A 20,149-nucleotide genomic window follows, 5' to 3' on the forward strand; every position below is an offset into this window, starting at 1 on the left:
TTGTGAAAGCTTGAAGTTTAAAGGTTTTCAGTTTGAAATAGGCTAGTTAAGTGTTCATTTACTAGTTTTTAAAAGGTAAAAACCAGAAAAAGGTTGATAGCATGATTAGCATTTTACTAGCATGACTAGCATGTCGCTAGCATGTTTCTAACATGATTAGCTTTTTACTAGCATGTTGCTAGCATGACTAGCAAGTGACTAGCATGTCGCTAACATGTTTCTAAAATGATTAGCATGTTACTAGCATGTTGCTAGCATGACTAGCAAGTCGCTAGCATGTTTCTAACATGATTAGCATGTTACTAGCATGTTGCTAGCATGACTAGCAAGTGACTAGCATGTCGCTAGCATGTTTCCAACATGATTAGCATGTTACTAGCATGTTGAGCTTCCAGTCAGTAAATTTAAAAAAGAAGCACAAATGAGATTATTGGCAGAGAGGAAAATCATCGACCAATCAGCACACTCACTCCATACCGAGCCAGAATAGGGCTGGGCGATATGACGATATTATCGTATATCGACGATGTCTAGTAAGTATCGCGACGTCGATGTCAACAGTCAGGTAACAGACGATTATCAACATTAAGTGACAAATGATAAACCTATAAGTTGCAAAAAAATATTTTACACAGCCCCATAGTCACCATACAGGTCTTTTTGCTTGCAAGAATGAAATAATTTAGTAGGAGGGTTGGGAATCGAAATATTCCAATGAGCTATTCCAATTTTGGAAATCAGATCAGATGCGTAAGGTCAGGAATTTAATTACTTGTTATAAAATTTAATTTAGATTCTGCTTCTCGATTCCTGTATGCGCATTTATTGTGATTTCAAAAAATTCAACTGCGAGACGATGAAATAGAATGCACTTCTGCACTCGCGTGCTGTTTTCTGTGTAGAGCACACACATACACACAAAGCGCACGCACAAAAGCCGCCTCTTATATACGACCGCCTCTGGACTGAGCTCTCTTTATCGCATTCTTAAACATTCGAAGGGACAAATACACACAGAATTATATCAAAATATCCCATAAACACAATCAGTTATGCCTTAAGTGAAACGTAAAGTGTTGAGAAAAAAAACAAGGGTGTATTGCAGGGGTCTTCAACTAAAACGGCTCGAGGTCCAGTAATGAACCCTCCCCACCAGCCGAGGTCCAAACAATTATAGCCTATATAAAAAACAATTGATGGTTTTTGCCAGGCCAGGGTATCTGCAGGATATTTAAGCTTAAATTCAAGACTTTTAAAGACCTTTTTTTTAAGACCTGCACAAATTTTTTTAAAAAAAATTAAAAATTAAATGACTGTAAAAAGCACAATTTACTGTTCAGATGCAGGTTTTCACAAAAACAATCAAGTATTATATTAATTAAATAACATATAAATATATTTTACTGCCTTAATTGTTTACATTTTATAACACATCTTCTTGTTGATCCACCAGTTCACATTTACAACTCTGCGTGTTTGCTTAAAAACATGGATTGATTTTCACATTGGCCTTTGACAACAGCAGACTGTACGGGCTGATTGAAAATGGAAAATCATTCTCTTCCAGAAGGTGGCGCTTTGGGAATGGCAGTACACAAAGCCCAAGAGACAGACTCCACAAAGCAGCGAAGCAGATGACTTTGAAACGTGCAGCGCTCATATTTATTCAAAGAATAGCGTAATTCTTGTCTTTCAGTCCCCACATTTAACACCTCCTGAAATCATAATTAAGACTTTCTTGTAACATTTAAGATTTTCAAGGACCCGTCAACTTTCCTAATTTTTGAAAATGCCATTGCTTTTCACCCACTGAAAGTTTCATCTGTCTGCACGCAGCGGGCAGCTCTCTGCTCTCATCACTGCACGCACGACCGCACCCAAACAGCTCTAGAGCTGACCTTGATCTGCTAGATATAAATTTGATGTACTAGAAATTAGCGTTTGGTATTTATTTCATTATGTCAAAAGCCTTCACGGATTCGGACCGGAGTCCGCTACCGTAAAGACTACAAAAGCTGCGCCAGTTGAAATAGAAGCTAGATATGTAGGTCTGGGTCCAGATGGGACGGCTTCTGGGTCCGGACCCGGACCGCGGTCCACCTGTTAGTTACCTATGGTGTATTGGATCCGTGCATTGACAGCAGCCGCCAGTCATTAATGTTAATCAAAGAACAAAAGAAAAGAAAATCCCTCACTGATCTTGACTGAACCACTTTTGTAACCTCAGTTTATATTTTATTTGCCTGTTGTTCAGTGCTGACTACTGTAATGGCAACATGCATGTCAGATGCGATTATTTTGGAGATGTGTTCCAGTATAATTTATCCTTATTTAGGGTATAGGCCTATTCTATTTTGATCTGCGGTATAATAAAAGTTAAACTGAAAAAAAGACAAATAGTGGCACTGCATGTGTTTCTGAATATTTATTTAAACAGACTGTATAATGATGAAAAACCACAAACATGACAGTTATAATAAAAACACAAATTCCTTCACAGCCTATTCATACAGCGCACAGTGCTCTATTTTTACAGATTTTTTAAAACAGTGTATACAGTATAATTATGTTTAATTAAGCTGAGATATAGCACTATAAATTCTCAATTCATTTGTAACAAAACTATAAAGTTTTGTTGCAAACGGATGAAGACATTATACTAGATCTCAGCTCGCCCCTCAATATGCACACGTTCAGAGATTCGGCAGCCCAACACTGAATATTATATTTTGGGCATTGTATTTTGATTAATACAATAAAAAATATAAAAAGTAAAATACAAAAGTGAAATTTAAAATTACCCTTCTTCTAAATAAATTAAGCAGTTATTTTTATTTTATTAAAAACGGGCAAAAAAAACCCCTTTTTTGCTCAGAATTCCTTTTAATCCCAGTACGACTTTAGTCATGCATGATAAATATCAAATACATTATAGCTTGACTACAAGTTTAAAAACAGTGCTACAATTATTGTAATCAAGGAAATTAAACTTAACATCATGAAATGTGTCTAATGCCAAAAAGAAAGAGAAATATCGGAAAACAGGCATATTTATTCAAGACAGAATGTCCAACTTCACCATGATGAACTAAAAAATGGGTTCTATTATTTTTCCTCAACAGTTCTACTCACAAAACGAAATTCATTTCAAACACAAGTTTGATAAGAACAGAGTGGAAATTATTAGCAACATCAACATAACAGCAAAGCTAATGTTTTCTGTTAGTTTAAGCACAAACTAAGAAAAGTAATACCAAACTTTAATGTGCCAATAATTAAGACCAAACTGAACATGGTGTGTGTTTACGGTGCATGTCGGCAATGTTGTCTCGGCTGGGGCGGGGCGTGGTGGAAGTGGGGCTTAGGTAGACGATATTATCGAATATAGCGATATTTCTTAAGGCGATTATCGATAAGATATTTTTGACATATCGCCCAGCCCTACTTCAGAATAAACAAACACACAGTCTAGAAAGTGGCGTTTCCAAAACCCACAAAGAGAGCTAAAAATAGCCTTGATGTAAAGGAGGGTGTATAAGCATGAATGTCAATGTGAATGACATCTGTGTGAATTCAGTACACATTCATCATCACCACCACCACCACATCTCGACACGTAGCATATATCAAGGTGTCCGTTTCTGATCTGAACCACATTAAACAGATCACAGCACAGACACACACACACACACTTAAAACATCACTTCGGTACAGACAAACAGCTCTGTCCTCATTACTCCACTGATGTCACTGGTGCTGATATCGGTCTCAGACAAACCTTTCTAACATAAAAATGTCACATGGGTCTGTCCTTAGATTTCATCACTAACAAACAATGAGCTCATGTTCATTAACTTTCACGGCAATATTTCCAGTATAGAGAAAGAGTTACCATAGAAACATAAAGGTCACTTCGATATGGAAACAAAAGTCTGTGGACATTAACAGCGTACTTTGAAGGTTAATGTCTAGCTAGTTATCAATTATGTACACGAGAGAGAGAGAGATTAATAACTGCTGGTGCTCAAACATGATCTCAACATTGAGACACTACCTCAATAAACGTTGAGGAAACACTGGTATAACGCTAGGAGAATGATGGGAAAACATTAAGTGAATCATTTAACACAGTAAGCATACAAGGTGATAGAAGGACAAAATGAATTTCTTAAAGGGATAGTTAACCTCAAAATTTAAATTCTGTCATTAATTATTCACCTTCATGTCGTTCCAAACCCCTAAGACCTTCGTTCATCTTTGGAACACAAATTAAGATATTTTCGATGAAATCTGAGAGCTCTCTGACAACAAAAATAACAATTTATTCAACATTTCTTCTCCCAGAGTTATCTTCTGCGATTTTGGAGAGTACCACTATGCATGTGCGCATTTCCCCCAGAACATAAACAACGCTGATTACGTTAGGTACGATAATGTTACTTTTATTTCCTTTGCGCACAAAAAATATTTTCGTAGCTTTGCAAAACTGAATTTGAGCCACTGATGTCACATGGACTGTTTTACCAATGTACTTACTACGTTTCTGGGTCTGGGAACATTGCAGTTATGTTGCAGTCTATGCAGGGTCAGAGAGCTCTCATATTTCATCAAAAATATCTTAATTTGTGGAAGATGAACAAAGGTCTTACGGGTTAGTAATTAATGACAGAATTTTCATTTTTGGGTGAGCTAACCCTTTAATACTGCATGCACACACACAATGTTTAGAATACAGAACTTCTTGTTAAATAACAAATAAATACATACACATAATAATCACACACACACACACACACACACACACACACATTAATATGCGTTTATTATACACACAAACTTTTGGTTTGTGTTCAAAATGTATTTTTTCATTCCAAACCATGCACAGTACATTTGCATCAAAGCAGCAAACTGCTCACTTTTATACTTTGGTTTTGTTTCCAAACCATCATCACAGAAATGGCACTTTCGTCTATCTGCTGCGAATGTACTGTAAATGTTCTGAAAACCACAGGAGTCCATTTCTGCTGAAGGTGAGCATAAATGAGATATACATTTTGTATGCTTGCAGTATATCAGTCAGGCTTGTCAGGAAAAGGAGTGACAACACAAATAAAGAGTTTTATTAAATAATTTGTCAGCAGCAGCGTTTTACTTCTGCAATTTAGCACGGTTATGCTCATATGAGCTACAAATGTTTGGAAAACAGCATTCACATCACCAAAACAAACCAAACTCTGATTCTTTTAGTGTTCTGGTTCGTTTGACGTCAGAGTCATTTTTTTGTCAAATTCACTACACCGGTCACATTGTATGCTTGTTTTTGCATGTTGTGTTATCATTATTTTATCTCATCAGCCTGCCAACTCACAACTTGAGTAAAATATCACTTCTGCTAGTGTTTCCTGTTGCAGGAAACACTGGAACACACTAAAGTCCGAAAAACCATTTCTGTAATGACAACTCTCGGAGGGACTGGCATGGTAATGTACATGACAATGTTAATGTGTTTGATCTTGGCAGAATAGATCTGCTATGCTGTTACCGCTGCTGCTGTGGCAGAGCAAGTACCGAGACTTGCTACTGCCAATACATCCACAACATGCTGCTGTGAGCATGTAAGAAATACTGCTGCTGCACATATACCATATGGAAAAACCCCCATAGAGCATACATGAATCACCCCATAGCAGATCTATACAGGTGGAGCTGGGGAAGGAGGAGGGTTTCTGAAGACCACTGCAACTGCTACAGCAAGCACTAGTCATACATTTGAAAGTTGAGCAGCGAGCTCATTGGCTACCAATACAAGAAAGAACCAATCAGCTGTACCATGTGATAATGATGTCATTATGTCAGATTGAGTTAGACCTACCAGATTGCGCCATCTAGAGTTTCATGCCAGAACTCTATATATATTTCTGTGAGTGTGTAAGACTCAATATGACAGGTACTCCCACTACAACAGACATAAATACATGCATCAACTCTCTCTGGCCTAAAGCACAAATTTAAATACACTGAAATACAAGGAATTTGCACAGAAACCTAACAGTTTATGTCTTTAGAACATACTTCTGTATGGTTTTCTGTCTTGGGGTGCACCTGAGAAAATGTACTAAACTCTCCATGTATTCGTGTGAATCTATAACTGTGAGTGTATGCAAATTCCACAGTAGGTTGGTCGTGTTGTGACAGAGTTGCTTTCCCGAGGTGATGTTCAGGAGAAACAGAGCGTGAGACAGGGCAATAGAGAGAGACAGCACAGCCACATGTCTGTTGACATGGAGCTCAAACCTTAAAAAACTCTGATACTGAGTTAGTGTCAAATGTAAACACTGGACAAGTTATCTGCTCTAATCCTCCTCTTGCATTCTTCCTCTTTCATCATCACATTGAAATGTCCTGATATTTTGTTGCTGCTCCAAACTTGTGATACTTCTGTCTTGTGATCCAAATCTTGTGGTAACTGACATTTGTTTTGAGCATGTCTGTGTTCTAGTAATATTAGGTTAGCACAAACTGTTGTGCACCACACTACTATAAGCAGCTCAGGTATGTCTGAAAGCTGATGCAAGTCTGGAGTTTTTCCGCATTGGCTAGTGCAATGTTGACAGCACACTGACAGAGGTATTAAACTGTGTACACAACATATTTATCTGCAAACACATATATACACATATGCACAACTCTACACCCCCTCTACTGGGTAATGCAGTCATGTTTTGAGAAAACAATACCAGAGATCTTGCAAGATCACTGTGCAAACAATAACTGGAATGCATTAGCTCTGATGTACTAAGATGATAAACTCAAATATCTGAAAATAAATTTTCATTCTGAGATGTCATCTCACATTGTATGTGCGCTGGATGCACCCAGCATTTCACTGTAATATTTTACAGCCATCTACACAAAGTCAATGCTAAATGTCAACTTGCAGTGTTTACTAATGTTCTCCTATGATCCACACCTGTCATATGGATGTCTGTGGTAGCCGACTTCGGTTTGTTTGTTTGTTTTACACCTGATTTTCCAGCTCGAGGCTAAACTTACTTAGCCTAAACAATAAAGAATAAAAAATTATTATTAATTGGTATAAAAGTAGTCCATGGGGAACATATAATATAATATATAAAAGTTTGGGGTCGGTACGATTGTTTTTGAAAGAAGTTTTATAAGCTCACCAAGGAAGCAATTATTTGATCAAAATAAAGTAAAAAACAGTAATACTGTAAAAATTAAAAAATAAAATAATTTTTCTATTTTAATTTATTTTTAAAATGTTCATTATTCTTCAGCTGCCATGATACTTTTTTTTTATTTTCAGGATTTATTTGAAACACATATACACATACATACATACACATATATATATATATACATACATACATATATATATATATATATATATTTTTTTTTTTTAATTTTTTATCCATTTTTTTTTTTTTTTTGCAACAACGTAAAAGCTTTTACTGTCACTTTTGATCAAGTTAATCCATCCTTGCTAAATACAAGTATTACTTTCTTTCAAAGAAATATATATAGACAACATCAGACGATATCTAGTATTTGGCACCATTGAGTAAAGAAATAAATTAAAATGACCAAAACCAGAGCATGAGAGCAAGAGTATTTTAACTTGGATTTAAAAAACATAATAATAAAAATAATAATACAATGAAATCATAAACAACAAACCATGAGAATTACAGGAATTCAGAGAACAACGCACTGAACTATGCAATAACAGATGTTTAAACTCAAATAACTCACTTGCTGAATGTTAAAAACCAAAACACGTTACACACACACACACACACATCTGGTAGCAGTGGTGTAATTGCTGCTGTCTAGCTGCTGTTTGGGCGTGCTGTGGGGAGCTGTATATTCTACTCTTTCATCTCTCTCTCCTGTCATTATTGTTAACCCCTACATCTTCCGGCCCTTTTTGCTCACGTTTCTGCCCACATTTACATCTCTGATCACTAATCCCTATAGTAGCAAGCTTCCTTGAAAAAGCAGAAGCAGAGCAGAAAAAGGTCGCCACACCCTTCATCAATGAAGGAATGTGGGTAATTGAGTTCCGTGACAGTTTGACAACCCAATCCTGAACTATTAAGAAGCTACAGAAACATTTAGCGTGAGCTTGTTTTTGAGCCTAATTACAATGACTGATGTCTGCTTGTGTATTTTAAAGTTTCTGCATGTGTGACACAAATCTGTTTTAAAAGGTAAAATGTCACTCAAAATCAAAGTCAAGTCACAATTGTCTCTGCCTTTTAACATTTCAAATCCCTAACACTTTCAGTGATTAGGAAAAGTTGGCCTGTTTCTCAAAGAAATCATACAATGTCAGAAGATGCACCATGGACATCATAAGCTGTCATTTATATGGAAGAGAAGGTCAGAGGTTCATCGTCTTCTGTGTTACACAGAAGAAAAAGTCATACAGGTTTGGAACACCACATTGAGTAAATGATGACACAATTGTCATTTTCGGATGACCTGTTCATTTAAGTTTAAATCACAGAGGTGTGTCCTGTAATCATCTGATGGGTGATGCCCAGTGATGTGGCAAACATCCTCCTTCAGTGACTACCTCCTTGAGACAATAAGTTTCGGCTCTCATGGTTTTTCACGTTCATGTGTACAGACACTCACTGCAGGTCAGTTCAAATGAAAAAACACCCAAAAAACTTGTCAATTTATTGAAAAACATTTATTTTAACTTAACTTTTAAAACATTGCCGAAAGACTATGAATTATTTGACTAACAATTTTTAACTGCATATTAAAAAATAAAAAAAATAAAATAAAAATTATATATAATTTCTACTAAAACTGGCACAAAATTCTTGTGTACATGGCACCAATTACCAGACCAAAAAACACACCTGTTGTTACAGGGAAGAGAACCAAGTACTTATTACACACACGCACAGAAAGAATGAAGACACACACCTCTAATGGCTATAACTAAGAGGGATTTTCTACACGTGAAGGCATCTTAACTAGAAACCTGCCATCTTGTTTCCCCCCTGACATCAGCCTTGCTGCAATGCTTTTATGCAGCAATGTTAATAAGATGTTTTCTACTTACATACTCTTAAAGAAACTCAGCTTATGCAGGCCCACAAAGAGGAAAATAATATCTTGCACAACCCCATTCTTACATACACACACATACAGTACACAGAGGGGTGAAAATGATGGGTTCAGAGGTATCTCTGATGTCTGGAGAATGTAAGTGACACTGGAGGACAGAGAACAGAACAGTGATAACAGGACATGGACTCAGAACAAGCTGTCCTCGGAGAGGCTAAAAATTATATTTTTACCTAAATTTGACTACATCAATACACATCCTTAATACTTGGGCTATGCATCACCAGCAAAGTCACAATACAATACGTATCATGATACGGGACTGCACTAAATTTCACCTCAGAAGGATTTAGTAAAACAGCTGTTTACCAAACACTGCATACTATAGGGCCATTGCTAACTATTGGCAGAGCAGGCAGTTGACCTCTGCATTATGAAGGGCCTCCACAACTGTACCACAGTACAACATAGGTAATGGCATATGTTTCATGTTTACATTGGGCACTCCCCACCAGGTACAATATTCAGATTGCTTGCCAGTTGTGTTCCTCTGTGGCCAGAATAAACCTTGTTGTATCCTATAATGCTCTATTCATTTTTTATTTATTTTTTTTTTAGAAACCGTGCACTTTTCTACTCCATTATAAACGCTGCTCTTGTATTCAAATTAAGCACGGTCCAATGCTGCACACGTGCTGCAATATCGATACAGGGCCAGCTGCAAAAAAAATAAAAAATTAAGTGACTTAAATGTTCTTTCTGGATGCAATGCCATGCAGTACTTGAAACACCAACTGTTATTTCACCCAGAAAGCTAACAAACTAAATACATGATAAAGGAGCATCAGGCAAAATGAGAAATTTACAGTATTCAGCAATGGTATTTTGACTGCTTCTGAATACTTTAGTAAGTTTACAATATTCAACAATGGTCAAAATGAGAAATGGAAAGAATTATTTAGGGCACACATTACAGACATTCCTATTCAAACAGTGTTTGATTTCTCAGATGAAACCAGAGATATCCAAAAACCAGTAGATCATTTGTGTCATGCATGAAAAACACATACAGACTAAATTCAGATTGGATTAAAAAAATACTGTTTCTGATACTGTAAATGAACCATAAAGTTAAGCTCAATACAAATCTTAAGTGTCAGTTTACTGAAGAAACTTAATGAAATATTCCAATACACATATGCCAGTTCATGGGTGTGAGGTGGTGCACACACACTTGCACAGGAAGACAGACATTTACAGAATTATGAAAGCAACTTTGACTCACTACAGAACATGAATACCATATCTTCCAGCAGTCAACAGAAAACCTCAATGTACCTCAATTTGGTCAGCAGAAAATACCCAACCTACCATCTACATAACATAATGACTATAGCCAACGCAGCTATGATACCTCCGAAACTAAAGGGATTTTTTTCCCTCTAAAAACACATCACTAAAGGATGATTCAGGTCAACAGAGATGAATTGTGTGTGTAAAAATGACAGTTTAACAAACTTCAGAAAGAGGAAGTCAAGATACATGACCGACCACACTTATGGGGTCATACTACACTGTTTGTTTCTCAGTTTTTTAGAGTATCAGAGCTGAGAGGTATGAGAATTAGATTGACTTGCGTGAAACTGAACATGCATGAACTAGCCCAAAACATCTCAGTAGCATTTCTGACAACAGTTGAAGAGCCACTAGCTTGTACTACAGGCAAGAACACTTACTTCACTGAAGTACAGACATACCGGCCGGAGCCAAACTTTCTTACATCAGAGTGTGTGCTACTATACAGATCCACACGACATTTCCCTACCTGCCATGCATCGCTTAAAAAGTCAGCAGAGATTCTCATAGGTTTGCAAGGAGCAGAAGATTATGTATAAAAAACTGTTAACTTTACAACAATAGATGTAGCCTATTTTTTCTAACACAACACATGATTATTTATTTTATTTATTTATGCTTTATTTTGTTAGATTCTGTTTAATTTTCTTACTGTAGGTAAATTTAGTTGAGACCATTAACGCTTTGACATTTTTCACATATTTAAGATCAAGTGTCTCGCCAAACCACATTACACACACTTCCTCTTGTCCACATTAAAATTCTACACCCAAGTAAATATCTCTTGTTTTTATTAGACTTTGTGAACGTGTGTTTAACTTAAGTTGTTAAAAGTTTCTTTATACATGTATTGCTATTGTACGCTGTACTGCTATTGGCTGAGGAGATAATTTATAAGGTAAACAAAACCTGATTGCATATATGAAGTCTATATATTCATGTACAATAATTCATACACTGCCATGTATATGCACAAACATCAGAGTAAGAACATCTGGATAGCAGAAGAGTGAGAAGGGAGGATTTTTTCCTGGAACAACTCACTGTGACTATCCCAAGAGCAGAACAGTAAATAAGTACAGAGCGTAAAATAAGATGACAGTAACATCAACAGTGATAACAGGGAAAGAGTGAGAGTCTGCGGACTGCATTCAAGCGACACTTCACCCCAAAAACGTATATTCTGTCACCATTTACTCATTCTTAAAAATATGTTCTATTCTGCAGAAGAAAGTCAAGTTGTTTCAACTATTTTTGTTCCTGCAATGAGAGTCAATGAAGTACGAAATAACACAGAAACCCCCATTGACTTTCATTGCATGGACAAAATATCTTTTATGTTTCAAGGAAGAAAGAATATACAAATATATGACTGTAAATATTGACTATTTTATTTTACATCTGGGTGGAGAGAGATATTATCTCATATGCTGATAAAGTAAATGTGGAAGTATGTGAGAGTTTCTGGCTTTCTACCCCCTTCACCCTCATCTCATGGCTGGCCTGTTAATTATGACTTTTTATTAAATACACAGACTTTTTTTTACCTATCAAGGTGGCCTTAAATTCCTGGGACCCTAGTAAATCTGTGTTTGTGTCTGTGTGTGAAGAATTTCTGTGCATCTCTGTGTAATGACTAGGAGGGAGGAGTACATGTTTACCTCTTCAGGGTGACTGACACTGGGGTAGAAAACCTTTTAAACCCAAGCACACTCACAAACACACACTGCTTATCAGCAGAATTTCACTGAGATTTCAGAATGAAATTTTTATCCATGCTGATATTCTCCAGCTTCTGTCAGCTCCTACTCCTAGGGTCACCATACTCCTGCTCTGGGTCACCATTTCCGCCTGCTTCTGCTGCTTGGAGCTTCCACGGGTATCACACACCCACAGCCAATTAAGCAGACTTTAGAAAATATTTACTATTATTATTTAGACGTAAAAAAATTAAGAAAAATAAATTATAGATTTCCTGCAACTTTCTCACTTGCACTCATACACTGAAAAGACTTCTTGGAAGCAATCAATGTTTTTCCATGTACAGTTTTTACGCGATTATGCTAAATAAACTAAAAATATGTAGGGGAAAGAAAATGTGAACAGCAATTAGTAAGGGCCTTAAATATTGTAAAATCCTATAAATGTATATGATGTGTACATTAATAAACATATTTTTGCATATAAATACATAACCTATATGCAAAATCTGATATTAATTTACAGTATATGAACACAAAAGATTTACCCATTACCCTGATTCATTCTGCATGTCAAAACCTTCACTAGCATTCTGGCGGCTTGCATTCTGTAAACACCTGTACGCATTTTGACATCAAAACTGGAGAAAACTGACAGTTTCAAAATAAACTGGGGCTTTCTTGTGTCGTCTAGATTTCGTAAGCTGATTTATCAGCATTATATTTTGCATGTAAACACACACTATGGCATTTCAAATTACATGCTGAGTTTACAAAGAGAGGGGGAATAAAAAAAGAATGTTTGTAATGGAGAACTGATACACTGATTTACCCAAACTGTTTTGCAATGACAGTGACACATTAAGTTCTTTAGAAGTGGCAACAACCACCTTGTAAGAAATGACTCTTGTCCCATCCTATTCACTGCAGCATGCACAAACACCTGCATGCATGCAATAATACCTTGCTGCAGGGATTTATTTAAATTAAGATAATTATACAACCACAACAGAGAAACTGGTGTTGCATCAAAAACATCCATTGAGAAGAACCAGCCTGACCAAGCATGAAGACCGTGTCTGAGCAAGCTCCCCTGATACGACGCACCTGTACTTCTGTAAAATGTTTCAAAAAAAGTCAGCCTAAGGGTAACCTGACCGGAATTACCAGTGTGTGAGGACATGAGAAGAGGGGAGGATCACAGGCCGCTTGAGCAGAAAAGATAAATGAGACGCTGTATATGTGTGTGTCTGTGAATGTGTGTCAAAACGCTGGTATGCACCAGATTTCAGACGGGCGCAATGACGAAACTAGAGTAATCATTAACACATACGTGACATGCTGTTCTCTCTCTTACTTTCAAATCTCCATGTCTTCTACAGAGGCTTTCCAATCAGAACACTATCATGTGAAATGCAAAGAACAATCGATGTTTGACATCCATCCGCTTGCAGTCTGTCTAAACCATTTTTTTTTTTTTTTTTCAACCAGAAGGCCAGGGCACACTAGGAGCTTCAGAAAACTTCAAGATTACTTAATTGTTTAAAATAAAACAAAATCATTAAAATGTTTCTTATAATTAATCATTAAAGTACTTCTTACTAAAATTAAGAATAAGAATATACCCACGATCTTGGGTATATAAGCCAGCCCAATTTTAAAAGTTTGATTTAGGGATCTGGAAAAATCATGTACATTCATAAACTCTTATAACTCAATAGGCATTTAAGAATATAAATAAATATTAAAGGGATAGCTTCTAAAATATTTAATTGGGGAGCAATTCAAAATCCCTCTTCAGCAATTCATGAACGACTTGAAAAATCATGTGGTAATATTGTTGTGAACAATGGTGGGCCTTGGAGTCAAAAAGGCTGAGAAACACATAACATCTTAAATAGTGTCAAAACACATGACTGGACTAGTAGAAACTTTGCTTCCAGAATTCAGGGTTAATTTTAGGTATTTACTTGATGGCACTCTAGAGGTGTGTGTTCATATTCAAGGCCTGTTTTGCAGATGTCATTCTTCCTATACAATAGATAATAGCCCTGAAAAGTACAATGCTTGAGTCATTATCTCCCTGTTAACTGAGAAACACTCCCCATGACCTCAAGCGCGCACACAAACACAGAAGATCAGATCTCGCGTCGTGTGGGGGGGATTAGCAGAGTTCACACATGCTATGTGGCGCCTCGTCTAAAAAGTGTGGTTTCAAAGAGGAAAAGAAAATATTGAATGAATGACACACCCACGGAAAACAAACATCATGAACGTTCTTCAGAATTAACTCTATATTAATACACACAAAAGGAGTTTTTATGCTCTCCTTTCCAGTCCTATTATCCTCTGAACTCCCCTTCTTATCCTCTTCCCTTCCCGTCTGTTCCTCTCCACTCCTTTCCCACATATTATCCTCTCCTCTACCCTTATCTTCCCTCTCCTACACCTTTCCGTTCTGAACTTCCCTCTCGTCCTCTTCACTCGCTCCTATTTTAACACGGTGTAATTTGGATCTGGGGCAAAAGCCCTGCGGTACCTGAAATAAGGCCACTCTCCAGGAGACCAGCACAGGTCTCTGTGCCTCTCTCTCTCATGCACAGGCATAAAAATAAATCATTGTAGGCCTATTTTCTGATCTGCACCATCTTTGGTGCAGAGAGAGAGAGATAAGAACGCTGATTATTTCTGCAACTAAATTCATTAAATCTGTCCTTTGCAGATGCTAATGTTGAAAATGTCCTGGCTTTTTTACAAGGCCAATATTTTTCTCCACTGCATTATGACACAGTTGTCAATGTTGAAGTGTTGTTACTTTAAATGTCACGCATTTGTTTGAGAAATTGAACAAGTCAGCAAGACAATAAAAGCTTAGTTCGATGTCAATTCAATGTGCTGTTGAATTGATTTCAGTACATTTCTAATGTTTTACCTTGAAAATGAGAAACTACTGTACCACAGTCCTAAACTATCTATCTTCAACTGTTTTGTGAAATCATCTTCATGAAGTTAGTGGTGTATAAGCAGATTAATATTCATGAGCTAACCCACTATCACTTAGTGAATTCACAACCACCACATCTGTGCACCACCAACATTTTAAAAAATAAGTGACGCCCATGATGATGGGGTTCAGTCTGTCAGGGGAAATGTGACTTTCAATTAGATCTGGATGAGGTCACATGAACTTTTTGAACGTGACATTCAAGGTTGATGACTGTCTCAGGGGATTTATAAAGTGGTTCAAAAACAAAAGACAAGTTATTTGACATGGTTTAAAGGTTAGCTGAGAGGCTGAGCTACTCCTACAGATACATCTGAGAAAGAAAAGAGAGAGAGAGAGAGAGAGAGAGAGAGAGAATGAGGTTGCAAAGAACAAACAGTCTTACCTTGCAGCTGTTTGAAACGGCCCTCCAGGATGTTGGAATATTGCACCTGGTTTACAAAGGCAGCTGGCGAGAGACATGGCTCATGTTCGCGCGGATCAAACTCCATGTCTCTGCTCTTTCACTGTAACACTCAATTGCTTTCACTGTGAACCGTCCCTCCAACCCTGACTTTCAACTTTCATCCAAAACAAATCGATCACTCCACAAGAGTAAAGCCAGGAGTCATGAGCAAGGCATGTAAAATGTAAGGTTGAAAAAAAATAAAAAACAAAGCAGACCAAGAAAACAAACTGCCAAATGTTTAACTTTCCTTAAAGGTCCAAAAAAGTTGGGTTTAGAAATAGAAACTCTCCAGGTGAGCGTGTGCATCCAAGCGTTTCATCAGTGCACGCTAAACCGCGCCATTCTGCTTCATCCGTTTGAAAAAAACTCTTCCTTTAATTGACTCTCTCTTTCTTTCTTTCATTTTTTTTTTTTGCCAAAAAAGGAACCCACATGCAGTTGAAGTGAGAAAAAGGTACAGTAAAAACAAAATGTTCTTCCTTCACCGTTCTTTTCTTCTTCAAACACAATCTTCTCTCAGTGCAAAACTCTTCTTGCTCTCTCTCGGCCACTCAGATCAGACTGCGTGTGTCTGTGTGTGCACGCACACACACACACACCTTGTTTGAGTAAGCTCGCAGAACTAGCTGTGCTCAGCTTCCTAAGTAAACAAAGCCTCCTACTCTCTCTCTCTCTTTCTCTCGGTTTCTGAGCTTTGGCATTTGCATAAGGTGTGTGTGGGAGGAGCAAATCCCAGGCTGAGTGAGCGAGAATGATAGAGGGAGGGTGAGGAGGTATGGGCTGAACCATTTCTGAAGGTGGACAGGGGGTAGAGTAGAGTTCAAGAGAGATGGGCGTGTGGGACCAGCCCCTGGAGGTGATCAGATAGTCAGCTGAAATCATGAGTTTGGGCTTATTTTAGGACTGCCTGGATTTTTATGTTGGGTAATGTTATGCTTTAGTTGTTAGACCTTTACCTTTAATCATGTCAAAAAGTCCCTCTCTCGCCTTCTCGAGCACGTGCATAGATAAAATAAGACGTTAAGACAGGAAGGAAGTACTTGAGAAAGACTCGACAAGAGAGCGCTGTCTTTCTTCCTGTGCAAGTGTGTGTGCACCACCTCACACCCATGAACTGGCAACATCGGCAGTGACAGATAATTCATCTTGTAATGCCTCCAAATTAATCCAAAAACAGAATCTGTTATGTAAGTGTAGACACGTTATCAAGAAAAACCTTGATTAGAGAATTTCAAGCTCTCACAAACAGAACTGCAGCGCACACACTTTCACACATGCATTTCTTGTGTGCGCAGATTTTACAAGAGGAAGTGGAGTAATGAAGACCAGTCCAGTGGCAGGTTGTGTTGATTAGCGAATGTCACCAGCAGTGACCATCAAAGAGCAGAGGTCACAGGTCAAATCACGGCCAGAAGCACTAGGCCAACAGTCAGCCAGCGTGTCACTGGAAGAAAGCATTTTAAATCACAGCAAACTTCAAACTCACACAAAATGGGAAGATAAGACGGAGGAAGACAGATAGTAAACAGAAAAACACTGTGCTATTGTATGTACAGTATGACTTAAAAAAAAGACGGAGCGTGAGACAGACAAAGAGGAGGACAGAAATGTCTGAGAACAGCTAAAGTTAACTGTGTATGGGTGTGAGAGACATGAGCACTGCAGGGCCTCTGAGACCCTCCTCTCCTCTGTCCTTCACGAGCTTCAAAAGACATTCTAACTCAGTATTCTCAGTTTCCATTCGCCTACCAGCACTTCCAGGAATAAATATTTTGCCTTAAGTTTATTGTGATTGATATGGTGGTTTTCACTTGCTGGGTTTGATGCATAAAGACAATAGAGAGAACTAAACTCCTCTCAAGTGAAACACCGTTATATAGACCAGCAGGCACTGCCATCAACTCCATTAAGATCCATGTAACTAATGTCTTTTTCCAGACATTAATTACTTTATTTATGAAACCTTTTACCTTTGAGGATTTCCCTGCATATCCCTGAAGGGAGGTTTTGTCAGATTTAACTAACTCCTGGGGATCATTTTGTCCCAAATACACACACAGCCCTGATGACAAGGTTAGGCTCTTCTCAGTCCCACTACATTCCCAGCGCACATATCTGTGTGGGTGTTTGGCTTTGGAACAAGCCATCTTTTACATAATAATGTCATAAACACACATACACGTCAACTTGAATCACTTTTATTCAATATCCATTTAATATTCATACTAAAAAATACATGTATAGTAGTTTATATTAGCTCTATTACAATATAAAAAAAACATTTCTCTGGAGAAATGTCATACATCTTACAGTGCATTTTAAAATGCATACAATTTTGAATTTACTATTACTAAAATATTGTAATATTTTATCTAACTTAATACTAAATCAATTTATTTTGATTAAGTACTCCAGTACCCAGTGACGTTCAAATCTGCTGTTTTAAACACAACTTTTGAAAGCATAAATTGATTCATCATGTGCTTCAAATTACGGTATGCCTAACAAACTTGTGAAAAAACATGACAACGACTGGCTTTAAAACACCCAATGGCAGCAGAAAGAGAAACAAAAAAGAGATACAGCGGGTCATAAATTTGACATTAGAAAAGCCCTGGAGACGAGAGAGAGTGAGAGAGTGTCACAAGGTGAATAACAGCACTGGAAAAATGTGGATATCAAGTCACTGCTTGTCAGAAGATGGTATCTCACTGCACTTTAACACACACATTAACTGCTGTGTTACACACTGACATCTATAAATAGAATGTCTTTTAAAAGATGTAAAACCGTGTTCCATACACAGAAACCGTACTTAAAGCTGCTTTACTATTATAACTATATTATCATGCATACAGTTCTTCAAGATCACTGAAAGAGCATGCGGAAGGTGATTGTCTTAAGGTGGTTCCAGTTTTTTTTTTTTTTTCACACTTTGCCTTATACCACCCCCTACTGGACACAATCATACAATGCAACCTGTTGAAAACTAGCTGATAAAACAAGCATGCAAACAAACATACACAGATCAACACAAACAGGAAGCACACTGGTGCATAAACCAAACCTCGACTCGCACACACTAAATAAAAAAATGAAACTGACCTGCGAGAGCTTTAATGCGTGAACGCTCAAACAGACGTGCAGAACTGTTCTCATTATCCCACTCTGTTTCAGCTGCGATGTCCCAGCGGTTGTTGATGTCGTTGTACTGCTGCTGGATCTCAACGCTATCAAAATCAGTCGGTGAGATGGTGCTCATGGTCGCAGCTGGAACTCAACAGCTGCCCTAGAAATCAGAGAAGAAAAGTGAGATGATGACAAACAAGCTTTAATAGAGGTCTCAAAAAATGTTACCAAGGAAAGCTGGAGGATAGGACATTGATCGCATCCGCTACACCTTTTGAACAAAAAAATTGGAGCTTTATACTGGTAAAGTGTTTCAAAACATAACATTCAATCAAATACAATTGTGACAAACACTTTAAAAACCACACCTTCAAATATTGCTGAATGCAGATTTAAAATAGTCCCAGTGGTAGAAATGTTACCTCAGTAACAGACTGTAAGCAGATGAGGTTAGTCTAACCTGGTGCGGCACAGATTGGGCCCATTAGCTGCCCTGCAATCTGCACGCATTTAGAATTCTGAACATTTACCACAATAACATCAGAACATGGGCCAAAATTAACAAGTGCCAAGTGGCAAATGGAAATAACAAAAAGCTTTGCTGAATAAAAAATTTTTTGCCAGCTGGTCAGTAACTTTATGAGAAACTAACATAATTTATTATTTAAATCGGTATATGATATATTATGAATGATATTCTGGCCCTGACTATTATAAGTGACGAATATTACATCAGAACAATATTATAAAAGGCAATAAACTTTTTTCCCATGAAGGGAAAAAGCAAAAAACAATTCAACTAAGCACAGGAAGAAATAGTTAACACATGCAGATAAACTAAGATTAATTCAAACCTAAACCAAAATACAGATTAAATGAAATCCCTCGTGCCTTCCTTCAGGCTGAGCAATCCTTAGTGCTAATCCCACCAGAAAGATGAGTTCTTAGAATCCAGAGATTCTGGAAGGAAAAAGAGAATTGCCTGTAGGACAAAGTTTATCCCATAAATATTTCACAGCATTACAAACCTCCAGGGCCAGAAAAGAGAAAAAGAGATCAGGTAAAATGTGCGTCCCTCACACACTGTTCTTCTTTCTTTTCTCTCTCTTTCACACTGAAACATATACCTGCACTCAAGGACACTGGACACTATCTAAGGTGGTATGCATATAAAATCATGAAACACAAAGTCCAGTCAGAATATTTCTAAACCCTATCCTTTTGATGGGGAAAAGAGACAGAAAAACATAGGTTCTAGCATGGTGCTAACACCAATTCCAAACAACTAAGGTACAGTATCCTTTTCACTTAATTGTGCTATTTGTATGATGTCTTTGTATGTTCACTATGTAGAACATTTCCAAATCAGTTCCTTACAAGGTTTCATTTCCTCTGCCTTAGAAGGCA

General features: G+C 37.4%; 1 protein-coding gene across 6 annotated transcripts in view; it reads right to left on the reverse strand.

Moving 5' to 3' along the window:
• The window catches only part of sptbn2 (spectrin, beta, non-erythrocytic 2), an 89,197-nt gene that overhangs the window by 30,400 nt on the left and 38,648 nt on the right, over positions 1 to 20,149 (reverse strand). For 4 of the 6 annotated variants that reach the window (XM_058777196.1, XM_058777191.1, XM_058777192.1 and 1 more), the window contains exon 2: positions 18,719 to 18,902. In XM_058777196.1, coding sequence (XP_058633179.1) covers positions 18,719 to 18,875 — 157 coding nt within the window. In that variant the 5' untranslated portion in view covers positions 18,876 to 18,902. Of the gene's footprint in view, positions 1 to 15,550; positions 16,286 to 18,718; positions 18,903 to 20,149 lie in introns of those variants that run through there. The other 2 variants (XM_058777194.1, XM_058777195.1) reach the window with 2 other exon arrangements.

This window comes from Onychostoma macrolepis, chromosome 05 (genome assembly GCF_012432095.1).
Source record: "Onychostoma macrolepis isolate SWU-2019 chromosome 05, ASM1243209v1, whole genome shotgun sequence".
NCBI lineage: Eukaryota > Metazoa > Chordata > Actinopteri > Cypriniformes > Cyprinidae > Onychostoma > Onychostoma macrolepis.